Here is a 23,604-nt window from a genome sequence, read left to right on the forward strand (position 1 = left end):
AAATGGCCGTGTAGTTTATTTAGGGTTACATAAATTAATTAATCACCAATAAATAAACTCCATAAATTATAAAACCAAAGTACCAAACTTTTCCAATAAACCAATCCACCCAGACATGGGTGATTTTCCCACAAGGCCATGACTCAGCGAGACATGGCCCCCCCAAACCACACAGCCATTTTTCAATGATAGTTTGTAGGTCCAAATTAAAAATATCAAGGCCAATATCAGATAAATGAACCAAATCAGGCCTATAAAGGCCCGGTAAAAAACCCTCCAAATCCAAATGCCGGAATGAAAACCCTGAAATTAAAAGAAAACATTTTTCCATGGATTTATTGACCCTTCTCCGGATTTTATCTAAAAAAGAAAATTGATTGTCGTGCCACAAAAGTCTGGGAATAATCTTGAAAAAACGAAGTTTGAATCAGGCAGAATTTGCTTAAGATAAATAATATCGGATCGAATGGCCGATAATAAGTCAAGAGTCCTGATTTTTCCGAGATCATTCCCAGCTACATGAAATATAATTAAATCAGGGGAAGGAAATTTAATTAGCCATTTCTTCACTTCAGCAACCAGGCAATGCCATTTCAAGCCGCGAACTCCATGCCACCAAACCTGAATATCAGAAGGATTAAAGGATACATTTTCAGCATAAGATCGTTGGCTGGCCCTCTTCCTGGCCCAGAAGATAAAAGAATGTCCGACTATCCAAATGACTAGCGGACCTGAAAGAAAACCAATAATTAATAGTCATACAGATCATGTCGTACATATAATTTGAACCTTTTGGAGTTCCATCTTCCCAATTCCTTTATCCCTGAATCGGAAAGCCCGGCCCTAGAGGCCTCCGTAGCTGCTCCGATTCTAAACGAATGAGATGTGATTTTAAGGTGTTTTTTTACCCAAAAAGCGTAAACATTTCTTTAGGACAAAATTAAATTGAAAGACAGTAACAGGAGAAAAATCTCTATGAATGAATAATGGGCCCTGTCCCATAGGTCTGACCTTAATCCAATTTGCCGTGTTATCAACAGGGCAAATGATAGAGACATGGATCGCGTTAATTTTCAACCTAGATCCCCTGCCTAATTAATCTGTCTTTAATTTTCTTATAAATAAAAATAAAAATATTAAAAAAAAACTACTCATGAATCTGGACATCCGAAATCATGAGTCCCGAAGGCTCCGATTTCTTAACAGAAACCACCTCACCAACGCGAAGTGCTCCAAAAAAGGACAGAGAAAAAAAAAATAGAGCTAAATATTAAGGCTTCCTTAAAATTTACACAAACGTGGATGAGACAGGAGCACAATTCTTTCAATAAAGACAGAGAAATAGGTCGTCTCGAGTCAGGTATAAAATTGGTTTTCCTAAAGCCTTTTAAAAACTGCTTTACTGGAAAAAGATTAGTTAAAGCAATACTGCCAGAAAGTTTAAGGAAAAATGAAACTCCTGCTAGGCATTTCGCTATTGCATAGTAAGACAAACCGTTTTGTACTATAGATTCAGCAATCTTTAGTGCTGTTACCGGATTAGAAACTGTTGGGTCAAAATAATGTAGGTTGCAAAAATTGTTCCAATTCAGCCATGCAGCCGAATAGTCAGCCCATGATCTATTAGATAACGATTTTTTTTTTTTTCTTTTTTTTTTTATAAAATACTGTATCAGAGTGCAATCATGTCCCAAATTGAAAGGGGTAAGAGGGTCCTTCCGAATCCACGTTGGGAACCTGCAGGAAAAAATTCGACCACTGAGGATTTTGTAAAGAGTCAGTTATGAAAAGAAATTTGCTCTTTCCCAACTTTGCTTTCAGGCATTGTAAAACCAATTGTCTCAAAATTCTGGCAGCAAAAGTATTTTTAGAAGATAACGTGTTGATAGAAAAAAAAAAAAAATAAATAAAAATAAATAAAAACAACTACTGCCTGGTTAGTGGAAAGGAGTAAAATCCTGGAATTCTGCATTAGTGATCTCCAAATTAATATTCCTGCAAAAATAGAAAAAAGTTCCAACACCATTACGTTTGAAGTTACTTTCTTAGACACCCAACTTATTGGCCACAGGATGGACATCCAATGGGAGTCAAATAAAATACTGAAGCCACGCTGGCTATCCGCTGTGAAAAGAAAGGGAAAAGAATCGCCAGAGACAAAAAATGACTGCCACAAAGATCTGCCGTTATGCTCTGACAAAAAGGAGAGCCAAATTCTAGCGTCTTCCTTTAGGTCAGAACGGATACTAACATGCGAATGAGGTGAAGATACACCTTAAGTGGCATCCTATAAACTTCTGCAAAAAGCCCGACCTATAGGAATGACGCAAACCGCAAAATGCAATAGACCTAACAATGATTGAATTTCCTTAAGAGTGACCTTGTTCTTGGCTAAAAAATTTGATAACGCAATGCGCAGTTTAAACATTTTCTCATCAGGAAGTCAGATTCCATTTTTTGATAATCAAGAGTGATTCCCAGAAATTCGATAGATCTAGATGGACCAACTGTTTTTCTGTGAGCAATAGGAACACCGAAGTGCTCACACATTTGGATAAAAAAAAAAAAAAAAAACAGTCATCAAAATAAAAACCTAAAGAATTAAAACCGCACGGGTGAACAGGAAGGAGTCTAAAAGCAGACTTAATATCTGACTTGGACATTAAAGCATTAAAACCAAATTTCTTGAGGATTTCTAATGCAGAATCAAAAGATGAATAGGACACGGAGCATAAAGCCTTGTCCACTTCATCGTTCATGGATGAACCCAGCGGATATGATAAGTGGTGAAATAGCCGGAAAGAGCCCTCATCTTTTTTTTTTTTTTTTTTTTTTTTTTTTTGGTACAATACCCAATGGTGATATATGGAAATTAACAAACTGTGGGGTTAAAAAAGGGCCTGAAACTCTGCCTAGCTGAATTTCATTAATAATTTTATCCCTAGCTGCCTCAGGGTGAGCCTTTAAAGAGGGTAAATTAGGAACAACAGAACAGCCCGCCCCTTTAAATTGTGGGATAAAAAATCATTCTGAAAAACCATTAAAAAGCAGCTCACTGGTCCCCTGGTCGGGATATTTGCTTAGGCATACTGACATGTTTGCCAGAATCACTGGCGTCTGTGCTTTTTGAATTAGGCTCCTTACCTGAGGACTGTTGACCTGCTTGTTACTTAAAACATTTAGACATAGGGTGTGAGTTACCACAGAACGAGCATTCATGGCGGAATCTACAGTTGTTGTTCCACTTACAAAAGGAATCGTTGAAAGCGAAACAAACACCGCGTTTACTTGAACTAGAAGGGGGCTGAAATAACTTGTTGCAGAGATGGGGAGATTTTTCACCCAAAACTGCCGCAAAAATAGAAAAAGCTTGCACCCAGTTGTTGAAAGATTTAAAGTTGGTGCGTTTAAATTCATCTGAATCAGCTTTCTCATCATTCTTTTCAGATTTTGAAAGCTGGTCCTTTCTAGGCAGTAAAGAAAAAATATCGACTAAATGATTATTCCAAATAAGCTCTTTAACAGAAGGGCTTAAATGGAATCCTAAGGGAGACAGCTCGCATGTCAGAGCTTCTTTAACCCCTTCACCACCAAGGGTGGTTTGCACGTTAATGACCGGGCCAATTTTTACAATTCTGACCACTGTCCCTTTATGAGGTTATAACTCTGGAACGCTTCAACGGATCTTGGCGATTCTGACATTGTTTTCTCGTGACATATTGTACTTCATGTTAGTGGTAAAATTTCTTCGATATAACTTGCGTTTATTTGTGAAAAAAACGAATATTTGGCAAAAATTTTCAAAATTTCGCAATTTTCCAACTTTGAATTTTTATGCCCTTAAATCACAGACATATGTCACACAAAATACTTAATAAATAACATTTCCCACATGTCTACTTTACATCAGCACAATTTTGGAACCAAAATTTTTTTTTGTGACGGAGTTATAAGGGTTAAAAGTTGACCAGCAATTTCTCATTTTTACAACACCATTTTTTTTTTAGGGACCACATCTCATTTGAAGTCATTTTGACGGGTCTATATGATAGAAAATACCCAAGTGTGACACCATTCTAAAAACTGCACCCCTCAAGGTACTCAAAACCACTTTCAAGAAGTTTATTAACCCTTCAGGTGTTTCACAGGAATTTTTGGAATGTTTAAATAAAAATGAACATTTAACTTTTTTTCACACAAAATTTATTTCAGCTCCAATTTGTTTTATTTTACCAAGGGTAACAGGAGAAAATAGACCCCAAAAGTTGTTGTACAATTTGTCCTGAGTACGCTGATACCCCATATGTGGGGGTAAACCACAGTTTGGGCGCATGGCAGAGCTTGGAAGCAAAGGAGCGCCATTTGACTTTTCAATGCAAAATTGACTGGAATTGAGATGGGACGCCATGTTGCATTTAGAGAGCCCTTGATGTGCCTAAACATTGAAACCCCTAACAAGTGACACCATTTTGGAAAGTAGACCCCCTAAGGAACTTAAACAATTCACAAAAATGATCTTTTCACCCCCAATTTTTTATTTTCCCAAGGGTGAGAGAAGAAATTGGACCCCAAAAATTGTTGTGCAATTTGTCCTGAGTACGCTGATACCCCATATGTGGGTGTAAACCATTGTTTGGGCGCAGGGCAGAGCTCGGAAGGGAAGGAGCGCCATTTGACTTTTCAATGCAAAATTGACTGGAATTGAGATGGGACGCCATGTTGCATTTAGAGAGCCCTTGATGTGCCTAAACATTGAAACCCCTAACAAGTGACACCATTTTGGAAAGTAGACCCCCTAAGGAACTTATCTAGATGTGTGGTGAGCACTTTGACCCAACAAGTGCTTTACAGAAGTTTATAATGCAGAGCCGTAAAAATAAAAAATCATATTTTTTCACAAAAATGATTTTTTCACCCCCAATTTTTTATTTTCCCAAGGGTAAGAGAAGAAATTGGACCCCAAAAATTGTTGTGCAATTTGTCCTGAGTACACTGATACCCCATATGTGGGTGTAAACCATTGTTTGGGCGCAGGGCAGAGCTCAGAAGGGAAGGAGCGCCATTTGACTTTTCAATGCAAAATTGACTGGAATTGAGATGGGACGCCATGTTGCGTTTGGAGAGCCCCTAATGTGCCTAAACATTGAAACCCCCCACGAGTGACACCATTTTGGAAAGTAGACCCCTTAAGGAACTTATCTAGATGTGTGTTGAGCACTTTGACCCAACAAGTGCTTCACAGAAGTTTATAATGCAGAGCCGTAAAAATAAAAAATCATATTTTTTCACAAAAATGATCTTTTCACCCCCATTTTTTTATTTCCCCAAGGGTAAGAGAAGAAATTAGACCACAAAAGTTGTTGTGCAATTTGTCCTGAGTACGACGATACCCCATATGTGGGTGTAAACCATTGTTTGGGCGCATAGCAGAGCTCAGAAGGGAAGAAGCGCTATTTTACTTTTCAATGCAAAATTGACTGGAATTAAGATGGGATGCCATGTTGCGTTTGGAGAGCCCCTGATGTGCCTAAACATTAAACCCCCCCACAAGTGACACCATTTTGGAAACTAAGGAACTTATCTAGATGTGTTTTGAGAGCTTTGAACCCCCAAGTGTTTCACTACAGTTTATAACGCAGAGCCGTGAAAATAAAAATTATTTTTTTTTTCACAAAAATGATTTTTTAGCCCCCAGTTTTGTATTTTCACAAGGGTATCAGGATAAATTGGACCCTAAAAGTTGTTGTCCAATTTGTCCTGAGTACGCTGATACCCTATGTGGGGGGGAACCACTGTTTGGGCGCATGACAGAGCTCGGAAGGGAAGGAGCGCCATTTGGAATGCAGACTTAAATGGATTGGTCTGCAGGCGTCACGTTGCATTTGCAGAGCCCCTGATGTACCCAAACAGTACAAACCCCCCACAAGTGACCCCATATTGGAAACTAGACCCCCCAAGGAACTTATCTAGATGTGTTGTGAGAACTTTGAACCCCCAAGTGTTTCACTACAGTTTATAACGCGGAGCCGTGAAAATAAAAATTATTTTTTTTTTTTCACAAAAATGATTTTTTAGCCCCCAGTTTTGTATTTTCACAAGGGTATCAGGATAAATTGGACCCTAAAAGTTGTTGTCCAATTTGTCCTGAGTACGCTGATACCCCCTATGTGGGGGGGAACCACTGTTTGGGCGCATGACAGAGCTCGGAAGGGAAGGAGCGCCATTTGGAATGCAGACTTAAATGGATTGGTCTGCAGGCGTCACGTTGCATTTGCAGAGCCCCTGATGTACCCAAATAGTACAAACCCCCCACAAGTGACCCCATATTGGAAACTAGACCTCCCAAGGAACTTATCTAGATGTGTTGTGAGAACTTTGAACCCCCAAGTGTTTCACTACAGTTTACAACGCAGAGCCGTGAAAATAAAACATATTTTTTTTCCCACAAAAATGATTTTTAGCCCCCCAAATTTTTATTTTCCCAAGGATAACAAGAGAACTTGGACCCCAGAAGTTGTTGTTCAATTTGTCCCTAGTACGCTGATACCCCATATGTTGGGGTAAACCCCTTTTTGGACGCACGGGAGAGCTCGGAAGGGAAGGAGCACTGTTTTACTTTTTCAACGCAGAATTGGCTGGAATTGAGATTGGACGCCATGTCGCGTTTGGAGAGCCCCTGATGTGCCTGAACAGTGGAAACTCCCCAATTCTACCTGAAACCCTACCCCTAACCTCACCCCTAACCGTTTACTGAACATTTTCTGACAGTCATAAGTGCCACGTATATAAGTGCCACGTATTTAAGTGCCACGTATTTAAGTGCCACATATTTAAGTGCCACGTATTTAAGTGCCACGATATTTAAGTGCCACGATATTTCAGTGCCACGTATTTCAGTGCCACGTATTTCAGGCACTGAAAAATACGTGGCACGTAAATACTTCAGTGCCACGCTATTTCAGTGCCACGATATTTCAGTGCCACGTATTTCAGTGCCACGTGTTTCAGGCACTGAAAAATACGTGGCACGTAAATACGTGGCACGTAAATACGTGGCACTTAAATACGTGGCACTTAAATACGTGGCACTTAAATACGTGGCACTTATATACGTGGCCACTGAAATATCGTGGCACTTATATACGTATATACGTATATAAACGTATATTTCAGTGCCACGTATTTCAGTGCCACGTATTTCAGGTTAGGGGTAGGGTTAGGGGTAGGGTTAGGGTTTTTTGTTTTTTTCTTGTTTTCTTGTGTTTTTCTATAAAAACGCATGCGTTTTACCGCGTTTACATGCATTTTTTCACACATGTGGTTTTTTTAAAAAACGCATGCAGATAAAAACGCAAGTGTGAAACCAGACTAAAAGACGCTTTTTATAGCAAAAAAGTTTTTGCGTCTCCACATTTTGAGACCTATAATTTTTCCACATTTTGGTCCACAGAGTCATGTGAGGTCTTGTTTTTTGCGGGACGAGTTGACGTTTTTATTGGTAACATTTTCGGACACGTGACCATTTTTTATCACTTTTTATTCCGATTTTTGTGAGGCAGAATAACCAAAAACCAGCTATTCATGAATTTCTTTTGGGAGAGGCGTTTATACCGTTCTGCGCTTGGTAAAATTGATAAAGCAGTTTTATTCGTCGGGTCAGTACGATTACAGCGATACCTCATTTATATCATTTTTTTTATGTTTTGACGCTTTTATACGATAAAAACTATTTTATAGAAAAAATAATTATTTTGGCATCGCTTTATTCTGAGGACTATAACTTTTTTATTTTTTTGCTGATGATGCTGTATGGCGACTCGTTTTTTGCGGGACAAGATGACGTTTTCAGCGGTAACATGGTTATTTATATCCGTCTTTTTGATCGCGTGTTATTTCACTTTTTGTTCGGCGGTATGGTAATAAAGCGTTGTTTTTTGCCTCGTTTTTTTTTTTTTCTTACGGTGTTTACTGAAGGGGTTAACTAGTGGGCCAGTTTTATAGGTTGGGTCGTTACGGACGCGGCGATACTAAATATGTGTACTTTTATTGTTTTTGTTTGTTTTTTTTAGATAAAGAAATGTATTTATGGGAATAATATTTTTTTTTTTATTATTATTTATTTAGGATTTTTTTTTTTTTTTTTTTTTACACATGTGGAAATTTTTTTTTTTACTTTTTTACTTTGTCCCAGGGGGGGACATCACAGATCGCAGATCTGATAGTGTGCACAGCACTCTATCAGATCGGCGATCATACTTTCATCGGAGCAGGCTGCAGCTTTCATCTGCAGCCTGCTCCGACCCGGAAGTGCTCCCTGCAGGACCCGGATACAGCCCCTCGGCCATTTTGGATCCGGGGCCTGCAGGGAGAAGACGTTCGGTACAAGGTGAGTACATTACCTTGTACCGATCGTCTCAGGGAAGCACGCAGGGAGCCCTCTCCCTGCGCGATGCTTCCCTGTACCGCCGGTACACCGCGATCATGTTTGATCGCGGTGTGCCGGGGGTTAATGTGCCGGGGGCGGTCCGTGACCGCTCCTGGCACATAGTGCCGGATGACAGCTGCGATATGCAGCCGACACCCGGCCGCGATCGGCCGCGCTCCCCCCGTGAGCGCGGCCGATCGCGTATGACGTACTATCCCGTCGGCGGTCATGGGGGCCCACCCCACCTCGACGGGATAGTACGTCAAATGTCGGGAAGGGGTTAAAAGAGTTAACAGGGGCGGTGTTAGCTGATGAAATGTCAGAAATTGCAGCACTGTGTACAGCTGATGTGACAGCTGATGTGACAGCAAGGGGGGGGGAATAGCTTCTCTTAAAGTTTCAGCTAACACTTTTCTTTATGATGTCTTTTAAATGTGAGTGTGGAACAGACAAAGGAACATTGAAAGTCTCACCCCTCGATGAATGCTGCTCGTTTCTCTGCTCCATACAGCAGCTGGAGCTCGAGCCCTCCATGTTGGGCAAGCTCATATGGGAAGCTGCTGTAAGCGGCGTTTCTTCATCCTCTTCTGAGTGTGACGACAGGGGGTCCTCCCGAACCGGTGGTCTGGACCGCAGCTGCAGAAGCCACCGCTGTTGTAGAATCCAATGACACCGCAGCGCTTTTACGGCTGCGGTGTGTTGAAGACATCCCGGCCACTTCAGATGAGGCGGTCGGCACTCTGTCATGACGCTGGCGGTGGAAGTCTCGCGCTGGGCTGTGAGACTTCTGAGGAGGGCGGCGCTGTGACTTCCTTCTTCCTTCTTGGACACTGCAGCTGGAAGCAGGCGGCGACAGCGACTTCGGAGAGTATGGGGTCCTTTGCCTCCTGCGCCTCCCTGAAGCGGTGGGTGTCGGCAGGACCGGAGAGGCTTGACACGGCGACCGAAGGGTATCTTCTGGAGGATGAGGGACCGCATCGGCAGGCGCTAAGATAGGTTTTATAGCCAGGCACTGCCTCAGCCAGTCCGCTCCATCCTCGCCGTCGGCTCTAGTCAGGAGCTGTTGCAGGAGATTCTCCATCCTGGGGTATGTGTCTTCTTTATCTTCTTCCGCTGACAGAATGACCAGATACCACAAAACAGGTGTTTATATATTCAAAAAAAGAGCGGCAAAGCTGCTAACAGCCAATAGAAAACCGTTACAATAGCTGCCAAACATACCAGAAAAAACTGGATAAAACCAGTGTCACACTTTCAGAGATGACTGACCTGACCTTTATTTGACCTTTCTTCTGACAGAAAGTCATATTAAATGACAGGGTCCATGAGGCCATGAGACCCCCCCGCTATATTTCTTTCAGGTTTACGCGGGGGGGCTAACAATCTCTATATCAGAGATGGATGCCAATCCAGTAGGAGTTACATCAATGAAGTTGATAATTTATACAAGTGTTATCTAGTCATGCTCTAGAGTCATTAATAGTGAATTTACCAACAAATATGCGTAAAGACATAGGAAAACACCATATCAATATTTTAATATAGGTATTGATATATGCTAATGGCAATAAATTGTTTTAAGGCCCCACTCTTAAGAAATTAGCACCATTTATACCTCAATTGTTTATATGTTGGCCCCTGATATTATATCCATATCGTTAGTAAGTATAAATAGAAGAATGGATAAAACCCATTCTATATAAAAGTATAACTAGTTGGACATAGGTGGCGAAAACAAGAGAAAATCTTATTAATATAACTACATGTGTGTTCAGGCGACTAATTTTCACCGTGATATATATATACCATAACAAAATTGCCAGCAATAAAAATGGATGCTATTGCAAAAAAAGGGTTCAATATAAAGAAGGTAAATATACCTATATCCCGGGGCTTTTGTAGATATGCAGGTCTGGATCCGAGAAGCAGCGTCCCCTCACCCCGACGCGCGTTTCGCCGCCAGCTTCTTCCGAAGGTATATTTACCTTCTTTATATTGAACCCTTTTTTTGCAATCGCATCCATTTTTATTGCTGGCAATTTTGTTATGGTATATATATATCACGGTGAAAATTAGTCGCCTGAACACACATGTAGTTATATTAATAAGATTTTCTCTTGTTTTCGCCACCTATGTCCAACTAGTTATACTTTTATATAGAATGGGTTTTATCCATTCTTCTATTTATACTTACTAACGATATGGATATAATATCAGGGGCCAACATATAAACAATTGAGGTATAAATGGTGCTAATTTCTTACGAGTGGGGCCTTAAAACAATTTATTGCCATTAGCATATATCAATACCTATATTAAAATATTGATATGGTGTTTTCCTATGTCTTTACGCATATTTGTTGGTAAATTCACTATTAATGACTCTAGAGCATGACTAGATAACACTTGTATAAATTATCAACTTCATTGATGTAACTCCTACTGGATTGGCATCCATCTCTGATATAGAGATTGTAATACTAACATTACATCTGTGTAAGTGTTGTGTAGGTACTGTTGTTGCTATATTTGTTAATTATTGGTCTGGATTTCAGCAGCTTCCCTTTCTGTGAATTGTTCTGCTTTTTATGCTTTTTAATTTGTTTAATAAAGTGTTACCCTTTTAAAAGGACCTCTTCTGTGTTCGACCCTTATTGGATCGAAATGGTTTCATAACTCCTTTCTGAGGCGCAGGATCCGGTAGCCAGAATACCGAGGGAGTAAGGATCTCTACGCTTTACTTCAGAGACTGGCAGGACAGGTAATTCCACATTACCTGCCCGACCCACACCCAGGAGGCACGATGGCAACTTGTGGGGGCTGGGGCATGCTAGAGTCCTTGTAAAAAGCCTCAGGCCACCAATCATACGGGTTTGTCCTATCCTTACCATCAGGGGGACAGATAGAAAGACATAACATCTAGAACACCAACATCAGTTGTGAGGACCTTAGGGTATGTGCACACGTTCAGGATTTCTTGCAGAAATTTCCTGAAGAAAACCGGAAATTTTCTGCAAGAAATCCGCATTTTTTTTTTTGCGTTTTTTGTCCGTTTTTTTCGCGTTTTTTTAGCATTCTGCAAGCGTAATTAGCTTGCAGAATGCTAAAGTTTTCCAAGCGATCTGTAGCATCGCTTGGAAAACTGACTGACAGGTTGGTCACACTTGTCAAACATAGCGTTTGACAAGTGTGACCAACTTTTTACTATAGATGCAGCTTATGCCGCATCTATAGTAAAAGATAGAATGTTTAAAAATAATAAAAAAAATAAAAAAAATGCTTATACTCACCCAGACATCTCCTCACCGGCGTCCGGCTCCTCTTCCTATAGCTGGTCTGTGCGCACAGGACCTTCCGTGACGTCACGGTCACGTGAGCGGTCACATGACCGCTCACGACCAATCACAGGACAGTGACGTCATCGGCAGGTCTTTCGCCGCACACCAGCTACAGGAACCGAACGGCAGCGTGCAGTGGAGGCGGGAAGACATCGAGGGTGAGTATAGGACTGTTTTTTATTTTAATTCTTATTTTTTGACCACTTATATGGTGCCCAGTGCGTGGAGGAGAGTCTCCTCTCCTCCACCCTGGGTACCAACCGCACATAATCTGCTTACTTCCCGCATGGTGTGCACAGCCCCGTGCGGGAAGTAAGCAGATCAATGGACCCCTAGGTGTGCGGAATCCCCTGCAATTCCGCATTTTAATGATGAACATGTTGCTTTTTTTTCCGCGATGCGATTTTTTCGCGGAAAAAAAGGCTACATTTGCACAAAAAATGCGGAATACACTTAAAATAATAGGAGGCATATGTAAGCGTTTTTTTCGCGTTTTTATCACATTTTTATAGCGAAAAAACGCGAAAAAAAACACGAAAAATACTGAACGTGTGCACATGGCCTTACCGTGACACTCAGCAGGGAGGTACTACAACATCCAGGCACTAGAAGAAGGCTACTGATTTCCACCTGGATAAGGGGACTCTGGATTTGCCTTCAGACCGTTCGGACTCTGCCTACCCTGTGGTCTGTACCCTGGACTGTGGATGCTGAAGCCTTCAGTTAAGGTAAAGAGACTGCAACCTTGTGTCCTCGTTCTTCACTGCGCCTCTCACCATCCACCATCTACACACTGGGAAGCCCTGGGAATACACTTCACCTGTGGGAAGATATACCATCTAGCTGCCATAACATCACCCCAGCGGACCCCTAAGCAGCGTCGGTCACCCTGACCGAATACCACAGGTGGCGTCACGAACATATCCCTTTAAAGACCTTTCCCTCATTTTACACTGGACGTCCCTAGGGCCACGGACCGGGTCAGCCACTGTGACATCCCCACTGAGAACCGAAGGACCCGCTACCGAGTACCCCACTGCCCTACTGGGGTCGCTCCATATACAGTTCAACTACCTTTTCCTGTAGATCCGTTGATAAATCTTTTGCTTTCTCCATGACTCACAATCCAGAAATGTCAGTGGCTGGATGAAAGATGCAAGAGTCAGTCTGGATCCCAGAAACTCACTCAGCTTTTATGCACACACACTGTTTACAATCAAACAGGTCATAGGTGAGGATGTAGCCATTCAAACCCATTTGTGTCAACTTCTGTACATGTTGTCAGGGCAAAATCACCAGAGTATGTGAACTTTTGATCAGGATCATTTGGAGGTTTTGAGTTGTCATTATGATTTAAAAAGAGAAAACACAGTAGTTTGACAATAAATGGCTTCACCCAACCACTAACCTGGAGTTGAGAAAAAGGTTTGGTGTTATCATTCATATTCTCTGAAAAAAGGGCAAGAGAGCAAAAATTCTGCCGGGGTATGTAAACTTTTAAGCGCAACTGTACATCTACTGTATAAGGGCTCGCTCACACCACCTGATCAATCGGATGACTACTATCCGATTGTTTTATCAGATAGCACTCGGACCAATGTTGTTCAATAGGGCAGTGCTGATGACAGTTTGTTTTTCACTAACAGAATCTGTCTGTGAAAAAAATCAAGGTATGCTGCTATTTCACTCTGAAGTCGGATGGGTGCAAGAAATAAATCGGATGCCATGCGGAGCCACAGTAAAGCATCCAACTTTTACAGATACATTACAATTTTGTGGCATAGGAAAGTGTAAATGGTCCTGTAAATGATTAATAGCTGCTAATTAAAAAAAAAAAAGATTGCATATGGATGACAAGTGAGACAAAAATTGTCCATCTTTTCTGGATGAAAATCATAGCCTAAATGTGAGTGACGAAGACAGCATGGGACTTGCCAAGTATGTGTATTATTATTAACAGATAAAGATCAGATTCTATCTCCACCGCTTATAGTGAATAGACACTTGATATTTATGAAGCATCCCATGTCACTAACATGTTTTAGTATGATATTTTAATGAGTATTTGGTGGTTACTGCTAAATATTCATTTATAGAGGTCTACCTTTGACATTACCTAATTATTTGAAATACCGTCATCAATTCATATGAAATGTTCAAGACTTGGCTTGACATGATTAACCAATTATGCAGACTACTTTAATTATTCTGCTTCCCACAACTAAGATGAATTGATAGTGAAGTCAATCGGAATCTTGTGCTATAAATAACTGTTATCCAAACTGTTTGCACACTATGGCAACAAGGAGTGTGATTTCCTCTTTGGTTTCACAAAGTAAGATGCATGCATAGTAACATTTCTACCAATGTCCAACAGAGTAAAAAGGCATAAAAGTGATACAAACCACCTTAAAGGAGTTGTCCTGTCTAAAATGACAAGTCTGCAATTACTCGATGTAACTGCAGACTTGGGAATCTTTACAGTACACTTACTGCGCTCTGTGAGGATTCTCCTGGTCCAGGAATGGTGGACACGTGACCTTAAGTATTCAATATCCATACTCCCGACCAGAATCTTCACCTCTCATTCTAGCAATGTCTGTGCCAGATCTCCACAGGTTCACGTGGATCATCATCCACTGTTGAGATGCTGCGCGCTCTATTCCTTCAGACGTCCAAGGTTCATCCACAGGATGTAAGAGCACAGCAGGTCAACACCGGTTTGCTGCAAGGCTTGCATGGCATAACATTGTCATGCGAGTCTTGGGAGACCCGGCACCAACATCGCTGGAACTGCGCCTGGACAGGAGTTCATTATCTGTTATTGTTATTTTACTCTGCGAAATATAGTATTTAAGAAGGAGATAGCGGGCAACCCATTTACGTTTCATTATTTGTCTCACATGCAAAAGATTCTAGAAGCATTTGTCAGCATTGGAAGGCGCTTGCTACATACAGATCTCTACAGCTCCAACTGAACCCTATGCTAGATCATGTATAAGCTTCCCCAAATGGTTGATGGTCGCAGGTTTTATAATTTCATTCTTTGGTCATGCAGTGAAATAGGACATTTGTTTAATATTTGAAAACTACAAATGAGAACAGTTCCAATATCTACTCGGAGTGGTAATGTTCTCTTTATGCTTGTTCCAGTTTATGTCTCAGATCGAAGATTTTGAGACCACTGATGAAGTACAGTCTTCATAAAACCATGTTAGATGTATTTTGTACTTTATACATAACAAGAAATAAATAAGATTAGGCGTCATAAATCCATACCTTATATTTTATCTGCTAAAATCATTAATATATTATAGGGGAAAATAGGAATTTTACTTACCGTATATGTTAACACTATGTTTTTCCCTTTTGTAGGAAGAGCAGGGGATTTCCTGTGAGTTATTGGATGATGACTATCTGAAATGCAGTGTGGGATTTCCATTCATGAGATCACGTTCTAAGGTAAGCTGATAAAATGAATTCATGCCAAATGCTGTATAATTTGGAGGTAAGTACAAATAACCATATACTATTTTTTTCTTATTCAAGTTTACTACTGCTATCATTAATGCTAGTATCCTGCTCAGGGCCACCATCAAGATAGTACTGCTGTCAGGGGCCAATGGCCCATCCTCATGGTCACAATGACCCTGGCCCTAGAATTAAAGCCCATTTATTGCCCGTGGATCAAAATTTGTAAGCCTCAATTGTTTTCTTCTCTCATTCTAAAGAGAGCCACTAAATATATTATATTGATTCTACAAATTAATGTGGTACTGTGCATGGAAAAGGGGATTTTGACATGTGACAATACAGCTGGAAAAAGACCCATTTGTTTTTATGTGACACTGATAATACTAAAGGCAGCTGTGATCTTTAACGGGAGTGGTGGAACCGCTGTGCCGTGGTCCGGGGAGAGCCTGGAGGGGAGTGACTAGGTGAACACCTGACTCTCCACTAGAGCCCCTGATGGTGGGGCTAAACTTGACTCCTGATGGACACGAAATGGTACACCAGGACAGACCTCAGACACACGGCAGCTGACCCCAGTGGGAGAATACAGCAGATACAGGCAGGCACGGCATGAACACAGGAACCACTGATGCTGGCAGGTATGGCTGGTATACAGATAGGCACTGGCAGATGCAGGTTGTTACTGCTGGTTTACAGACAGACAATGGGAGATGATGCAGGCTGGTATACAGATGAGCACGGTAGGTGCAGGCTGATATACAGATGAGCACAGCAGGCACAGGCTGGTATACAAATGAGCACGGCAGGTACTGGCTGGTATACAGGTAGGCTGGCACAGCTGATATACTGGCAGGGAGACACGGTAAGTACAGGCAGACAGGTACTGGACAGGTGGACCGGCTGACAGTAACTGGGGACCTAACTACTAGCAAGCGTGCAGAAGACGCTATACACATTACTCAGGCACCTCCATTGGCTGGGGACACTTTTGGATGGTGCGTGGACCCTTTAAGAAGTAGGGAGCGCGTATGCCTTAAGCACAGTGCCTGGAAATCTGTGTGTCATGCAGTGGCCGAAGAAGGAGGAGGAGGAATTGCGGAATGGGGGCCGCGGCAGTGAGTGATCTGGCATCTCTGCCAGGGGATGAGAGAAGCATGCTTGGACACTGGCGCTAAATGGTCCTGTCCAAAAACAGTCTGTAATCTACTCAACAACTCCCCAACGTATTCCAGATTCTCCTTCACATTTGGTTACCACTAAAGTATGCTTAATGTTAACAATCACCAAGCCTTTTTTAACGGGTTTGTTAAGTGTCAGAAAAACTTTCCGCAAACTCATTTAACTCAATTTATTCTGCAAGTTTATGGAGAATGAGTGTTGTAGACGTTCTCATTCACAATAATCATGTGCGTGAGTAAGCTGCCAATCTGCAAATGAACAAGCTAAATGCTTTTTTATCAGGTGAAATCATCTTTCGGTCTGGAAAAACATCACTGTTTTCGGCAGTGCACCTTTTTTCGTAAACAGGACTCGCTCTTTCAAGAACATTGGCAGCTTATGCAACTTGAATATTCTGATGGTTCAGTGTGCATCTGATGCATGGTCTGCCTGTGTAAGTAGGTTATTAAACAACTGGCAAACATATTGCTGGTGGACAGTAGTTTAATGCTGCACAAAACCCAATGTAAATGCAGCCTTACTCATTGACTTACAGATAGACTCAACCAGTATGACAATGTTGTTTAACCCCTTCCAGACATGCCCCCGTACTAGTTCGGCGCATGTGGGGTCCCCTGCTTTGATGTGGGCTCCGGCGGTGAGCCCACATCAAAGTCACAACATGTCAGCTGTTTTGTACAGCTGACATGTGCGCGCAATAGCGGCGGGTGAAATCGCTATTCACCCGCCGCTATTAACCTGTTAAATGCCGCTGTCAAATGCTGACAGCAGCATTTAACCGGCGCTTCCGGCCGCGCGGCCGGAAATGAGCGCATCGCCGACCCCTGTCACATGATCGGGGGTCGGGGATGCATCAGGATGGTAACCATAGAGGTCCTTGAGACCTCTATGGTTACTGATGCCGGCCTGCTGCCAGCGCCCCCCTGTGGTCGGCGCTCATAGCAAGCCTGCATTTCAGCTACATAGCAGCGATCTGATGATATGTGCTATGTAGAAGAGCAAATCAGGCTATGCCAGCTTCTAGCCTCCCATGGAGGCTATTGAAGCATGGCAAAAGTAAAAAAAAATGTTTTTAAAAATATGAAAAAAAATATATATATAAAAGTTTAAATCACCCCCCTTTCGCCCCATCCCCCCAAAAAATCCCATATTTGGTATCGCTGCGTTCAGAATCGCCCAATCTATCAATAAAAAATGGATAAACCTGATTGCTAAACGGCGTAGCGAGAAAAAAATTTGAAATGCCAGAATTAAGTTTTTTTGGTCGCCGCGACATTGCATTAAAATGCAATAACGGGCGATCAAAAGAATGTATCCGCACAATAGTAGTATCATTAAAAACGTCAGCTCAGCACGCAAAAAATAAGCCCTCAACCGACCCCAGATCACAAAAAATGGAGATGCTATGGGTATCGGAAAATGGCGCATTTTTTTTTAGCAAAGTTTTGAATTTTTTTTCACCACTTAGATAAAAAATAATCTAGACATGTTAGGTGTCTATAAACTCGTAACGACCTGGAGAATCATAGTGGCAGGTTAGTTTTAGCATTTAGTAAAGCTAGCAAAAAAGCCAATCAAAAAACAAGTGTGGGATTGCACTTTTTTTGCAATTTCACCACACTTGGAATTTTTTTCCTGTTTTCTAGTACAAGACATGGTAAAACCAATGGTGTCGTACAAAAATACAACTTGTCCCGCAAAAAATAAGCCCTCGCATGACCATATTAACGGAAAAATAAAAAAGTTATGGCTCTGGGAAAGAGGGGAGCGAAAAACGAAAACACAAAAACGAAAAAGGGCCGCGGCATGAAGGGGTTAAAGTGGAATTTCAATTGGACCACAACACCTCAAATTAACCAAATATGTATGTAGGCTACTTATTTTACTTATTAAATTAATTCCCAGTGATGTAGAGAGTCAGCTTTGATAATGTTAAACCATTATTTAAACCACTTTTTAAATACCACCCTCCCGTCATGTGTAGGAGGATGTCCTCCCAGCCACTTATCCTACTACCTTTATAGAACAGGTTTCTTTTAGTGTAACAAGACAATGGCTGTTTCAATACCTTTTAGATTACTTCCATAGATAGAACGAGTTGATTTGCTAATTAAAGATATTTAGGTACCGTATTTATTTCTTGTGACATTTTTTTGTTTTTTATTATGTTTTTCTATTCTCACAGAACCCCTTAATTCTTTTCTGACCCCTTTCTAATCAGACTAATTTGACGTTTCACCTGTTAAAAATTATGCTACACTGGAGCAGAGACTGCTTCTCCGAGGGTTTGGAATTTTTTTTGCCATTCTTTTATTTTATATACAGCATGATAAATCTATTTTGTGTCACTTTATTCAATATTTGCTGTTGTCCAGTTTTGCATATTTGAAAGCCGTTCTAATATCATACTTGTCCATACCCACATAGCTTTTTTTTTTTTTTTTTACCAAATTGTTTGCCAAGATAAACCCAGAGCTGCCACTAGGAATTTCAGGGCCCCATACTGGCAACATTTTCAGGCCCCCTTGAGACTCCACCCAGGCCCCACCCCAGCTCCACCTCCACATCTCAAACCTTCCACAGTCCCACCGCCCGTCCTTGGAAAAACTCATCTTCTGCACCACGTAATCGCCAATCTGATATTAACAGTTCCCAGCAGAAACCAGGTCCCATACAAACCTAGAAGCTTTTGTTTTGGCCAAAATAATTTTTAAGCTGCCACCACGACAAGGTAGACTCTTTGGGTCGGGCCCTACTCTACTCTAACCTATTAAACATTTCTTAAAATATCCAATACTCTTTTTAGGTATATTTTTCTTTATTTTTCTTTAAGGGAATGAGTCACATATATTTTTTAGAATGACCATTAATACCACATACAAGGGACAAATACCATCACACCATGACCAGACGACATATTACCACCACATAGTGACGGAATAATATGACATACAAGGAACAAATACCTCCATATCATGACCAGATCACATACTACCACCACATAGTGACCAAATGCTACAATACTGATCATTAATAAAAAACACAACACTAATGCCATTATACACAGGAACTCTGTATATAATGTCAGTGTACAGGTAATACAGTGACATTATATACAGGAGTTCTGTATATAGTGTACAGTGAACAGGTAATAGAGTGTATAGTGTCAGTGTACAGGTAGCATACTGACTCACCAGTGACGTCTTTAGCTGAAGTACATCATCTTTGCTTTTCTTTTTCATGCAGCACAGACTGCCATAATTTCTTCCAGCCAGGACTCATCTCTGCATACCTCGAGCCTCGCCTCCAGAGTACATTCCCCTTTTTTTTCCCTTTCTTCTACACTACAGATCTGAATACAGACGTGCACCTACCATTAATATATAATTAGTTATTATTAATCACCACAGCACCCCCACCCCCACCAACTATAAATAGCCATTTTCCCCACTTAATAAATATATACATAAGGCTACGTTCACATTTGCATTGTGCGCCGCAGCGTCGGCGACGCAACGCACAACGCAAACAAGAACGCAGCAAAACGCTGCGTTTTACGACGCATGCGTCCTTTTTTTGGTTGATTTTGGACGCAGCAAAAATGCAACTTGCTGCGTCCTCTGCGCCCGGACGCGTGCGCCGCAGTGACGCATGCGTCGCAAAACGCAAGTGCAACGCATGTCCATGCGCCCCCATGTTAAATATAGGGGCGCATGACGCATGCGGCGACGCTGCGGCGCCCGACGCTGCGGCGCAGACCGCAAATGTGAACGTAGACTTAATTAGCCCCTGTACTCTTTCCCCCAACGCCTCCCACTATGTGCCTCTCGCTCCCCCGATTCATTAGATTTACTTGCCCCTTTCACCCCAGTTCATTGTCATGTCTTCTCTCTCTCCCACCCCTACCCTCTATTCATTATCAACTGCTCTCTCCCCACATTCAATACATCATTGACTCCAACCACCCTCAAAATTCATCATTATTTGCTTCCCCATGTCCTCATTTTCTCTCCCCATCCCCCACCTTCAATTCAATTGCTGTCCCCCGTCACTCACTTCATCATTTGCAGTTCCCCTCACTTCATCATTTGCTGTCCTCCTTTCCCCTCACCTCATCATTTGCAGTCCCCCTTCCCCCCAGTTCATCATTTGCAGTCCCCTGTCCCCTCCCTCACATCATTTGCAGCCGCCTCCATCAGTTGCAGCCCCCTCCATCATTTGTAAATTGCAGCCCCCCTCCATCATCATTTGCAGCCCCCTCCATCATCATTTGCAGCCCCTCTCCATCATCATTTGCAGGCCCTCCATCATTTGCAACCCCCTCCATCTTTTGCAGCCCCCCTCCATCATATGCAGACCCCCGCTTTCATCATTTGCAGACCCCCCTTTCATCATGTGCAGACCCCCCTTTCATCATTTGCAGAACCCCCTTTCATCATGTACAGATGCTCCCTTTTCATCATGTGCAGACCCCCTTTCATCATGTGCAGACCCCCCTTTCATCATGTGCAGACCCCCTTTCATCATGTGCAGACCCCCTTTCATCATGTGCAGACCCTCTTTCATCATGTGCAGACCCCCTTTCATCATGTGCAGACCCCTCCCTTTCATCATGTGCAGACCCCTCCTTTCATCATGTGCAGTCCACCCCTTTCACATGTGCAGACCCCTCCTTTCATCATGTGCAGACCCCCTCCTCATCTATTTTATTAATTTTATATAAAAAAAAAATGTTTTACATACTTACCTCATAAGCAGTAGGCACAGCTCCACAGTGTCCTCGTACATGTCGGCGCGTATGCGATGACGTCATTGCGTACGTGCCAACACCTGACCAGAAGTCCAGGGAGAGCGGAGGGAGTCGGAGCTGCGCAGTCATCAAAGTAAACAGCCATGCACAGCTCCGAGAAAGCTCTGGGGCCCCGGCGCCGATGTGTGTGCTACAGGCCCGCAGGGCACAGCACATTAGTGCAGGATGGCGCTCGATGAGCAGTAACACAAGAGGCAGGGCCCTGTGGGCCCCTCTGTGTGCTGCTGTTCTTCGGGCCCCATACTGCAGTAAGGGCAGTAATGCCCTGATGGCGGCCCTGGATAAACCCCTCCAACTAATAATAGTTTCTCATTAAATAATGATGTGATACATTATGATTATTTTTATTTGAGTGTGTTTCAAAACCCAATGGTGGACATCCTAGCTGTTTACAGTGATTACTGGTGATTAATCAAACACATGGAAAATGATCAGCCTCTCATAATTAGCCTATGTGGGAGGGGGAAACAGTATAGCAGCTGCAGAAGTCATTAGACGGAAAATTTTCGAAAGGTTCAGAAGGAGTTCTCCACTGAAACCGTACTTATTATCTTAGGTTTAAAAATAACCACAGATACCTGATAAGTCAACATTAAAAAATCCAGATCATGATTAATGAAACTTTCATATCAGTCATGGCTCTTGTAGAAAATCATCAGTGTAATCAAAGCCTCAAGGCAGATCTGGCAATAGATTGCACTGTTTAAACTGCATATGTTGCTAAATAGATCCCTTATTAGACCTGATGAAGATGCTGTATTTACTTTCAATATCAATGTGACAGTAGATGTATATACTTTATGAAAGTTTAACTCACTTTCTGCCTGATTGACAGCTCCTCAGTGCCCCTCCTGCTGCTGAGATCTCACATTGCTCATTACAAGCTGCAGCTGTCAGTCAGGCTGGGTGAGTGGACACTGTCAGCACCTGGAGCAATTTCATTCTATAGTTGGTCTAAAAAATGTTCATCTTAAAATCAGAGTTTTAATTTTATTCTGACATGTATTCCCAAGGTAAATTCACCATTCTCATTAGGTCGAAGAGATCTAATTATAATGTATGCAGTTTGTATTAAATATGATGACAGATCCATTTTATATATTTTATATGTCAAGAAGATACAGGTTAGGTTTAGGGTTAATTGCTGTAAAATTGCAGGAGTACTATCATTGTGGTGCGACCTCTATCATTCATTGGTTACACGATTCTGGAATATTGCCAAATGTCACATAGTGGGTTGAAAGAAAAGCCAAAGGTTCATCAAGTTCCATTTTTTTTTGCAAATGTTAATATACTATAAAAGTATATAGTTTTTATATCAGTTTTCAGAGGTTAAAGGCAGATTTCAATATAGTATTATTCTCAGTGTATACAGCGTCACCGCGCAAGTCTGCATCTGCCTCTGATAACCAAGAACAGGACAAACATTTGGGAGTGAACAGTATGGTCCTCCAGAAATGTAGACATGTTTTCAAGAATTGATAGTGATTTTTTTTCTCTTTTTTTCAATGTCACGCTATACTGACAAAAAACAAGAGCTTGCCGTTTTCACTTTGACTTTGAAGTCTAATATTAGGCTGATATTTCCTGTTCTGTAGAGATCACTTTTCAGTAGCCAACTTATTATCATCACTGACTGGATTATAATGAAAGGGATCACACACCTATAGATAAAGCAGGCTCTACCATTCACAATAGGTGATGATACGCTCTCTTCCTCCCCCTCCCTGTACAATAACCTCTGCAAAGGAAGGGACATTCCTAGAAAACTCTCTAGTAGGCTGCAGTCACACTAGCAGTATTTGGTCAGTATTTTACATCAGTATTTGGAAGCCAAAACCAGGAGTGGAGCAATCAGAGGAAAAGTATAATAGAAACATATGCTCCACTTCTGCATTTATCACCCACTCCTGGTTTTGGCTTACAAATACTGATGTAAAATACTGACCAAATACTGCTAGTTTGACCATAGCCGTAGATGTCCACGAACATCTCCAGTCTATTGTTTCCTATGTCTTTTGTGGATGATGTCATGTTTTTAACAGACACATTTCACTAGCTGGTCTTCATTGGTAAAAAAAAAAGCATAAGTGACACATTCCCTTTAAAAGAAAGTATACCAAAATGACAGGTGCAGATGGCGCTTTCATGCCTTGACGAGTTGTAATTTTTGCTTGGGAACTTTGTTTCCACACTGCCCAGTGCATAACTTGGCCTCATGTGCTACAACTGAAGACAAGGGATTGTTTTGTTCACCTTTCGGAAAATTAGTTTCAACCACCTACTTATAAAAAATCCTCATATTCTGCATCCAAAATCTCTGCTAGCAGAATGTGTTTCTTCCATAACAATAATTTTGTACCAGCCAGACTCAGGCA

The 23,604-nt window shown here is 41.7% G+C and overlaps 1 protein-coding gene and 1 long non-coding RNA gene across 2 annotated transcripts in view; one reads left to right on the top strand and one right to left on the bottom strand.

The window, feature by feature from the left end:
- ITGA9 (integrin subunit alpha 9) overlaps nucleotides 1-23,604 on the top strand; it is an 823,989-nt gene that overhangs the window by 644,625 nt on the left and 155,760 nt on the right. The window contains exon 19 of the mRNA XM_077269347.1: nucleotides 15,139-15,225. Coding sequence (XP_077125462.1) covers nucleotides 15,139-15,225 — 87 coding nt within the window. The remainder of the gene's footprint in view (nucleotides 1-15,138; nucleotides 15,226-23,604) is intronic.
- LOC143782181 (uncharacterized) overlaps nucleotides 1-23,604 on the bottom strand; it is a 212,651-nt gene that overhangs the window by 146,364 nt on the left and 42,683 nt on the right. The window lies entirely within an intron of this gene.

This window comes from Ranitomeya variabilis, chromosome 6 (genome assembly GCF_051348905.1).
Source record: "Ranitomeya variabilis isolate aRanVar5 chromosome 6, aRanVar5.hap1, whole genome shotgun sequence".
In the NCBI taxonomy this organism is placed as follows: Eukaryota; Metazoa; Chordata; class Amphibia; order Anura; family Dendrobatidae; genus Ranitomeya; species Ranitomeya variabilis.